Genomic DNA, 10,745 nt, shown 5'->3' with positions numbered 1-10,745 from the left:
GTAGTACACGTTATCCAACCTTGGTATATTCCAGAACTCATGTTTTGGAGGGATGTGTTACAACAAAAATATTCCGTAATGTAAGATATGAGTTCGAACATATCCTCGTTTGGTGAATGGTGAACATTTCGAAGATTAATTGGAATAAACTGGAGAGATTATTGAACATATTTTTCTTGAAAATTTTGATATTTATCGTGAGTTTGCAGGTTCTTGAAAGGAATTTAAAACTGCCCTAATTCCTTGGTGATGACTTATCAAATTTACAAAATCGAAACAGAGTTGGTAGGTATTTTAAAAACTGACAAAACTTCTCTTTCTATTTGAAAAATAAAGTTGGTAGTGCCTCTCGGTGACAAGTTATGCAACACCATTGTTTTCTTAACGTTTGATACTGGAAATGTCACATTTTTGAAAGAATTTTATTTGACCTTCATTGACTCGTTTGAAAGTTGAGAGATGGGACTTCATATCTCTGCTGAAATCTATATATCTTGTCGAACGAAAGTTTTTACACACAACAAATTCAACCCATAATTCAACAAAAACCAAGCAAAATGTACTATTTCTTCGTACAACGTAATCTTTCCAAATATGTTATGAGTCTTCTACAGACTGACAATTTTCGAAATATCAATCGCGAATTACCTGAGACAAGAAAATTAAAATTTAATTGCTTCAGAGAATACACGGAAATGTTAAATTATTCAGTCGTTTCGAATTCTCATAAAATTTTGTGTTGCTTTCAACGTTTATATAGAACTTACTTCCAAACCCGAGAAAAAACTCGTATCTGAAATGGAGATTAAGCGGTAACAATTTGAGTCAAACATTAATTTCACTCTCATCCACTTTAAAAATACCACAAAAATATTTTTCATCTGATTCAACCAAAAGTTTCAGATGAGAAAAATCTAATTCAATTTCATCATTTATAATCTATGGGAATTTATGCTAACAACCATTTGAAATTTATCAACATTTTTTAAGTAAAACTGCCTTACGCGCGCTTGGCTTTGGGAGTAAGCTGGTGAATGCGTTTCAAGGGCGTTACGACAAGTGTGATCGGATGAAGCGAACGGAATTTGAGAGGCAGGTAGTTACTGAAGATAGGGGCAAGAGAGTGAGAGAGGAGCGAGCACACATTTACGACCGGGTAGGCTCTGAAGAATTAGAAGAAATCTATCATACGTTCCCACTAATTTCAACAGGAGATTTCAATGGTAATCTCACTTTCAAAGATGAACAACTCTTGGTAAACAACTTTCTACGAGATAAATTAGAACTACAAATGAATAATAACCGAAATGAGCCTACCACAAGACATGGATCAAATTGATGCAGTTTTCTCTAGGAATATTTTCAACTGTCATTCGAAAACATGTATCTTATTTCTCCTACCATAAGCCTATTGTCTCGGTGTTACAATCAACCACAGTAATTACAGATGTATCCGCTAATGAAAATAATAAATGAAAACAAAAAATCTATTCAAAAATGTTAATTTATCAAAGAAAACCCATAATGAATTCAAATATTTGTAGACAATTCATATATCGCTACCTCAGAGCAACAGTGGGACATCTTCCATTTTTTGTGTTTTAAGATTATGATGGTGTTCAAGTATATTGCAGATGTAGATTTCAATGCAACAGTGGGTTTTCCAATAACTCTAATATTAAACCGAATAGAAAAGATATCCTGGTGTAACACTCCATTGATTTTTAATTATATTTCAGTTAAACAGTGGGATATCTGAGTTGTCTCAGTGTTGCCCTCGTATTCCTCTGTGCTTTTTATTTTGTTTATTCTGTTTACGTCTACTCTTGTGTTTCTTTCTCTAACGTACCGTATGTTTTTCATTGATTAGCACAATCATTAATTTTGTTTTGTTGCCATGATTTCATCTAGAACGTTGAAAATAATGAAGAACTGTAGAAAATTGGCCGATAAAGATGAAACAAGAATCAAACTTATGAAAGGTAAGTGCAAGTTTTACTTGTAAAGTAGGTGTTACATAACCTAAGATTTAAGAATGTATCCTTACTGATGTTAATTAATCCAAGCTACAGCGATGGAAAAAAGTATTTTCACAACACGTTTTTATGAATAACTGGTTCAAGGAAACAAAAACTTCGCTTTCTTTTGCAAAAATGAAAAGTACATTGGCTCTTCAGTAAAATAATTTTTTCGTGAGTCGCGGCACACAGTTCACTTCTCTTTGGCATGATAATTGTCTAATGACTGAAGGAAACTGATTGAAAGATTAGAGAATACTGGTAATAAACGATTAGAGATAAATTAGTAAACAAACCTATGGACACAGGAGGATTAATGCAAAAGTAAACAGAAATTGTGAGTCAAAGTAGACCAAGTGTGCAAATACTTTTTTCATAGTGCTTTTATTGTTTAAATTTTTTTGTTTCATTATGAAGTCGTGCCATTTATTTACGAAAGGTTTTTCTCATTTTTAATAAATGTACTTTTCATTTTTGCAAAGGAAAGCGAAGTTTTTTGTTTCCTCGAACTCATTTATTCATAAAAACATGATGTGCAAATACTTTTTTCCATCACTGTATTTACAATACCATTCAATTTTTCAGATGGTGAAATCAGACCAGGACTACTGGATGTTGGTGATTCTACTACTACGAGACCTCTAGAGCAAAGTAAAGCAGTGCCTGATATGTCTGGTGAGCCAACATGCAGTACTCTAGCATGCAATCAACCGGATGATATGTTCCTGGATGAATTTATTCAAAATAATAACTCTGCTGAGCAATCGACAACCACTGAACAAATACCAAGTACCAGTAACATCGACCATGATTACAGTTTGAGAAGTTTAGACTTGGAACTATTACAACCCATGAAAGTAAACAGTGAATTGGATTATTTAAATGATGATAACCCTGATAACATTGATTCAATTGAAGATCTTTTTTATGACAGTGATAACGATCCAGAATATGTCCCGGACTCAGAATCTGACAGTAGTGTTAGAGGTGATGTTCCTCAACAGGATTTACCTGATGTGCGAACAGATGAGAACCCAATTGAAAATACAATTGGCCCTGTTAAGCAGCTAACTCGAAAGCGTGTAAGGAATGAGGCGGACTGGGCACGTAATTTAAAAAAAAAAAAAGTTAATTCCGGTGCAGCGTACGTGTCAAGACTTGGTAAACATCATGAGCAAAAGGTTTTAGGTTTGCCATGTCGTACTGATAAATGTACTTTAAGCTGTAATGTGAAATTTACGAATACATGTAGAAAGGAAATATTTGAAAAATTTTACAATCTGTGTGACATAACGCGGAAAAGAGATTACATATCAAAACTCATTTCTTCTTCCAACAATGATGATGGGCGATCACCAACTGCTCGTAAATGTAACACATTGTTTTACCTTGAGGTTGATAGTAGAAGAGAGCGTGTATGTAAAGCAATGTTCAAATCTACATTTGCTATTTCTAACAACTTCATATCTACTGTTTTGAAAAAGAGTGACATTAATGGTTTCACTGGAGAAGACTCCAGGGGAAAACATGGAAAACAAAAAAAAACTGAAGACGCATTATTAGAATCAGTATTTCAGCATATAAATAGTTTCCCTCGCATTGAGTCTCACTATTGTAGGTCAAGAACTAAAAAGGAATACTTAGAGGGTGGTCTAAACTTATCAATGATGTACAGACTGTACGAAGAAGAGAACAAAGCTAAAGGCTTGAACTATGTAAAAAAACACTTGTATGAATCGATTTTTAATACTAAATTTAATATAAGCTTTTTCAAGCCAAAGAAAGATTTATGTGTAAAATGCGAGGAATACAAACTCTTGAGTGATGAAGAAAAGATGGAAAAAGAAGATCAACACAAAAAGCACAGAGAAGAAGTTTCACTTTCAAGATTGGAAAAAGAAAAGGACAAAGAAAAATGTACTAATGAAGATCTTATAGCAGTGTATGATTTACAAGCTGTCTTCCAGTTGCCACAGGGTAAAGCATCACTATTCTACTACAAATCAAAATTGAATGCGTATAATTTTACTGTAGCCGATATTTCAAAAAAAGAAACTTCAAAAAGAAAAGGTTATTGCTATTTGTGGCATGAAGGCATTGCAAACCGAGGCGGTGTGGAAATTGCAAGCTGTGTTTATGAATTCATAAAAGACCACTGTAAAGACAAGAAGAATTTGATATTTTACAGTGATAATACTGTGTCACAAAATAAGAATAGGTATGTTTTTGCTATGTACTTATTTTGTATTCAAACCATGCAAATAGAAACTATTACACATAAATACCTAATAGCCGGCCACACAGAAAATGAAGCAGACAATATTCATTCTTGTATTGAAAGAGAAAAGCAAAGAATATTGAAAAGTGGGCCCATTTTCATTCCTAGTGAAATATCCATGCTTGTTAAGACCTCCAAAAAGACGGGGGAGCCCTATAATGTGAAAGAAATGGAGACATCGGACTTTTATGATTGGAAGAAGTTGTCTGAAGATTTTGGTAAAAATTTTTCTCTAAACACAGATGATGAGAAATGCACATGGAACGATGTAAAGATAGTCGAACTAAGGAAGCAAAATGAATATTCTATTTTTTATAAGACATCTTATAAGGATGAATGTTTCAAAGAAATTGACATAAGAAGAAAATCAAGGAAAAGCGCAACGGAGATAGTTTTGAAGAAAGCTTACACAGAATCACCTTCTATCACAGAAAATAAAAGAAAAGATCTAATTTCATTGTGCTCAGCAAATCTAATTCCTAAAGCACATCACCAATTCTTTTTTAATTTAAAAAGCTCAAAGAAGGTCTTACCAGCTGCCGACAGTGATGAAGAAACATAAACATTGAAAAAGACAGAGAACAAGGCATAATTATAATACTATTTTATATTCAATTTGAGAAAATAAAAGTTGTAAAAAGAAATAAAAATAATATCATTTTTGTACCATTGACTACATTATTTTATTTCACCCTTACCTTATTACCAGTACAAAGTTAGTCCTAAATAGGCTAATAATGTATTTTATTCGTTGAGACATGATCTTAAAAAAGTTAGATTTTCCAGTGTTACAGTGAGACATCCCTGTCAAACCTTATTATTTATTTTTTTATAACTATAATTAATGCTAAAATCAAAAAATATGGCAAAACACTGTTTCAAGAACTATCACACAGCATATTAGTATTTTTTTCATTTTTAATTAGGGTATACTTAAGAAGCAATTTGTGATTATCTGAAGTGAAAAACTTCAATTGCTGATTACCGAAACTAGCATGTTTTGTAGATGCCCCACTGTTGCTCTGAGGTAGCGATATGTACATATAGATGGAGCTTTTTTTTATTTTATACTTCACAACTTGAAAAAATATAAGGTTAGGTTAGGATAGGATAGGTTCAAAGTGAGTGGGTCTATTCGACCCTCCACCACAACCCGCAAGGGTTTATTGTGGCTCACACCTATTCACACTAGACCAAATAAACTCTGCTTCTTAATGAAGCGGTCTTTCAGGTCACATGGTAAAAGTACGGCTCTACCGAACTCCAAAAAACTGATTCATCTCCAGCGGGACAGGCACAAAATATGTGCTCTGTTGTTTCATCATTTTCCAAACAGAGGCAACAGACACTGTCTTCCGACAGTGACAAATGACAGTGACCTGTAAGAAGGCCTGTTAGACATCGTAGTTCAACCCTACTATAGTCCAACAACTGTTTGGTATCATGCTTCGAAGGGTGAATAAACGCCTTGTAGTGAGCCAGTCCTAGAAGATTCTGGCAGAAGTCCATAAATCTTCTTGCCATCTAGGTGTTCAATGCTTGTTTGGCAAAGCTTAAAGCGATGCCAATGACAGGTTTTGGTCCGAGGAAACTGCTTGCAGCAAACTCCTTTGCAAAGGAGTCTGCAGCCTCATTGCTTTCCAGGCCAGTATAGCCAGGAATCCAGACCAGAGACAATCTGTTGAATCTTCCTATCGAGGAGAGTCGTTTTTGGCAATTTGGTACTAATTTATACGTTGCCCGGTAGGAGTCAAGAGCTCTCAATATAGCTTGACTGTCCGAGAATATTTTTATTGACTTGTTAATGAAGTTGGATTCTTTCAATCCCTCTGCACACAATTCAAAAGAGTAAATTTCCGCTTGAGATACAGTCGCATAGGTTCTTAGGCAGGTTGATATCTCTGTCCTGGGTCTGCGACTGAAAACACCTGCACCAGAACCGGAAGTTATTTTTGATCCATCTGTGCACCAACAACTATCTGCTCTGCACACAATTCAAAAGAGTAAATTTCCGCTTGAGATACAGTCGCATAGGTTCTTAGGCAGGTTGATATCTCTGTCCTGGGTCTGCGACTGAAAACACCTGCACCAGAACCGGAAGTTATTTTTGATCCATCTGTGCACCAACAACTATCTGCACTTAATATATCCTTCTCCCGGAAGATCCAGTCCACTCTACAAGAGAATAGTACTTTATAACGCAGTTCGTAGTTGAAAGTTGGAGGCATGAAGTCAGAGGTCATTTCCAGAATGCTGTGACTTCCACTGTCAAGAAACACTCTATTGCACTCTGCATTGAATTGATTTGTGCAATTGGCAATGGGCACAGGTGTGGAAATGTAGTATATCTAGCCTCTCTCTTCAGAAAAATGTGGGGAGGAGGTAGATCTAGAAGGATCTCCATGGCCGCTGACGTTATGGTACTGATGATCAGACAAACCTGTCTCTCCACATATAGTAAGTGGGCATACTTGAAGCCCGGCTGTAAATCAAATCATCTAAAAGAACAATTCGTTCAGGCCAGTCTCAACTCTGTGAGCCAGAGAGCTTCGAGTGGGCCGTTTCCTGTAAAGCCTTCGGCCACCAAGCAGTTGGTCTAACAATTATCACATAAATATAAATATAAGGTAGTCACTGAAAGAAATCGAAACGGAGTCGATTTTTCGCAGCTGGCGCTCTTTAGATGCTATTCTCAACTTTGTCACTACCTCCCATCGATGGCCTGCTATCCAACCGTTCCAAATCTCAAGAATTAGTTAAATGACACATTATTTGAGAGGCTACCGATTTCTCTTTCCAATTCATGAATTAAATCCAGTACATTTCCTGACAAAACCTCATGAACAAAATATGCCCAAAAAGCACTTTCTGGACAAATTGTGCATTGTGCAAGGTGTATCAATGATTTGTGGAGGTGGACGATGAAGGCTTCTGGATAATATAATTTTTTGTATTCAATACTGGAAAAACACGTAACAAAATCATCTCAAATATTGAAATAATCATAAGATGATCGTGTAATGAAACGAAAAATTGGTGCGAATCTATAAATTGATGCATGTAGCAGGAAATGTGGTAGGAAATCATAATGAAAAAATGAGAATTGAAACTTTTTATGTTTTTACCACTTTTATTTGTAACTAACGTTACTACAGTTTCGTCCTATAAGGACATTTTTAAACTTATACAATAAACATGACGCATCGTCATGTTGATAGTATAGCCAGTGTCTGGTGTCAATCGTTGTATCCATTGTATAAGTTTGAAAATGTCCTTATGGGACGAAACTGCAGTAACGTTAGTTACAAATAAAAGTGGTAAAATAGAAAATTTGAATTCTCATTTCTTCATGCTGTGATTTTATTTTCAAGTCGTTTGATGCCTTTTGATTTCTCCCGATAGACCTCTTCTTCACCATGTCCATAACGACAGAAATTTAAGAATGTGGGGTCTGAGAATCGTGCTGGCGACTAAGATTCATCCATTGCTACGCCATTTTTTCAAAAACCTTTTTTTATTTAATTTTGATTATGACGCATCGTCATGTTGATAGTGTAGCCAGTGTCTGATGTCAATCGTTGTATCCATCAATAAATTCGATAAATCATATCGATGGATATCTCTGTAAATTCCTCCACTCAGTGTCCTATCATGTGGTGTGTCCTTCTCCAAAGTCTTATAGACCAATTGTTTTATTTACCATTGTTAAAAAATAATGAGTAATACCCTTGAATATTGCGAAAAGGGTTTATACGTAAACTCAGGTAGTTTTATTTTAACACAGGTCCAATTGGATGAGTTTGTTTCTGGATTGAAGTAGGTAGTGCTGATCATTACACGTGTTGCACTTTTGTGAACTGTTCTCAGAGAGAAGTTTTGAGAACCGGAAATGGACCGCAACAGTCTTGGAAAAAAGACAATAAAAACTAGCAACCATGTGAACTGTTCAAAACCTTCACTCAAGTACAAAGGAAATTGCTCTTGGTATATTTCTGGTGGGGTTTTAATGTCTTCAGAACTCATTTTCTCGTTGATATTATTTGAAAATTCGTTATTGGATGGGATTACTGCAAAAAACCCACTACACAAAAAAATAAAATCAGGAAAGTTACTCGCTCTTTTGAAAGGTTAAACATTATATGAAGTTCGAAAGAAGTCGAAGATAGAGTTAATGTGTGCAAAGCTCACAATAAAACAAATAACTACGTTGGTTGAACATCTGCTGTGAAATTTACCTTTTCAAAATTGTTGACTTCATGTATTCTCAAAATAAGATTCATGGAATTCATGAAAGACAGAGGACTGGTATCTTCGGCGGTCGATGTCGAAGCTGGTTTTGCAACTGACCTTCTTTGAACGCCTTTTGTATCTTTGATATTCATTCATTGAGTTCTCTTTCGATCTTATTGATGCCATCTTCGTAAGGGGAGATATTCTCGACCTTAGTCACTCAGACTTGTCCTTGAGAGACAGTTGAGTCCAGCAACTCATTCGTGGTTTAGCCTAGCATCACTGATGAGACCTATGCCTGATGTTGAATCATAAAAGTGTTGTGTTGGCTCTGGTTTTCAAATATAAAGTTGCCTTGCAGTGAAAGCTGCGGTGAAAGACACAGGACGTATCTCATCGGCGGCCACTGTCAAAGCTTGGCTTTGCAACTGACCTCTTGTGGACGCCTCTTGTATCTTTGATATTTGAAGATTCACTTCTCTGTCGATCCCATAGATGGCGTATTTCCAAGGAGAGATGTCATGGACCTTGGGTTTTCCAATAGGTACCTACTTGACAACTTTGAATTTGATTTGAGAACGCACTATTTCACTGATCATCTAACTACTACTTTCCACACCCATACAAGATCCAACTGACTCAAGAATTGAAGCAGATGGACCATTTGACGCGCCGTACGTTCTCCGATTGGGCTCTGTAGAAGATGGACCATTTGACGCGCCGTACGTTCTCCGATTGGGCTCTGTAGAAGATGCGCCAAGATGATGAATTTCATCGCAAAATCATCTTCAGTGATGAAGCTCATTTTTGGCTCAATGGGTTCATCAATAAGCAAAATATGCGTTATGGGTTTAGTGAAAATCCACATGCGTTTCATGAATCACCACTTCATTCACAAAAAATAACTGTTTGGTGCGGTTTGCATACAGACGGCGTTTTATGAAATGTACAATCAATACTTCTAGGGAATCGATTCTGTATTTGCTTGTTTATTAGTGAAACCTACAGCTTCAGACTCCATTCTATATAACGTTTAAATATATTTGATAAAATGAAAAAATTATTGAAATATTGAATACTTTCATAATATTGAAAACAATACAACCTAAATATTCGAAAGAGTTCATCAAAGAGGAAATTATTGTGAAAATTAATCCATAAATTGGTTAAACAGTAAATATAAATGAAGTAAAGTGAATAAAGCTAAATTATAAGCTGAAAAATACGATTTCAAACTGTAGTGTATTTAATTTCCGAAATATCTACTTCCCTAACGTTTCTACATACCGCTTTGTTTCATGTACATTTTCACGATTCGGAATACCCAAATATTTAGTATCTGATAATGCCCGGAATTTCACAAGTTCGGAATTTCAGTCTTTTATGGAAAATTACGATATTACACAAATAACGTTACCTTCTTTCAATCCTCAGTTAAACAGTGCTGCAGACGTAACAGTAAAAATTGTCAAAAACCCATTGAAAAATGCTCTTGGCAATAATAAAAATATTGATATTTCTGCAGCATTAAACAATTTTCTGTTCGATTGCAAAACGTCTGTTCATTCCACAACAGGTATATCTCCTTCAGTTTTGATTTTCGGACATAATATACGTACAATGTTCAACTTGTTCAGACCTCCTGTAGACGAAATCAAGAAAAAAATCTCCAAAAGCAAGCAAAACAAATAAAAAAATTTGTTGGGAAGGAAAGACCGACATTTAACGTCAATGAACATGTTACTGTAAAAGATTATCTTTCAAGAAAGAAGGTTACACGGATACCTGCGATCATAAAAAAAAAATATAGGCAAATGTACATATATAGTGTTTGTACCTGCTATTAATCGCATATGGAAACGTCATACAAATCAGATCTTGAAATCAGATTTTAAATGTCGTTTACCTATCGCTGATAATGAAAGTGCGGAACAAAATGAAAAAAAGTCTGAAACCGTTGAACCAAACAGCTCAAGTTTATCTGAAGAATTTCAGGTTCTTCCTCAGGTTTCTCTCTCTTTTTTGATTGCTACCATGCCAATTAAGTGCCAAGCATGGCCAGTGAAATAATTTTAAATAAAATAAGTTTTTTGTACTTCTTCTCTGTAACTTTAAATTGAATGTTTGACACTTTTCTACATGATGGGGTGACATTTTTATTGTGTGAATACAATTAGCATTTCCTTATTGTGCAACTTATTCATCAATTGGTTTCCGTT

The 10,745-nt window shown here is 35.2% G+C and overlaps 1 protein-coding gene across 1 annotated transcript; it reads left to right on the top strand.

The window, feature by feature from the left end:
- The first annotated feature begins 1,554 nt into the window (after positions 1-1,554).
- On the top strand, positions 1,555-5,336 carry LOC141479970 (uncharacterized). Its single transcript, XM_074169578.1, has 2 exons — positions 1,555-1,982; positions 2,604-5,336. The coding sequence occupies exons 1-2, from the start codon at positions 1,898-1,900 to the stop codon at positions 4,856-4,858; spliced, it is 2,340 nt and encodes a 779-aa protein (XP_074025679.1). The 5' UTR covers positions 1,555-1,897; the 3' UTR covers positions 4,859-5,336.
- The last annotated feature ends 5,409 nt before the right edge of the window (positions 5,337-10,745 follow it).

The sequence above is a fragment of the Leptinotarsa decemlineata genome, unplaced genomic scaffold (genome assembly GCF_025532065.1).
Source record: "Leptinotarsa decemlineata unplaced genomic scaffold, Ldec_3_MD MMD2_P_RNA_scaffold_5, whole genome shotgun sequence".
Classification (NCBI taxonomy): domain Eukaryota; kingdom Metazoa; phylum Arthropoda; class Insecta; order Coleoptera; family Chrysomelidae; genus Leptinotarsa; species Leptinotarsa decemlineata.
The sequence above is the reverse complement of the archived record's forward strand: the minus strand, read 5'-3'. Positions and strand labels throughout refer to the sequence as shown.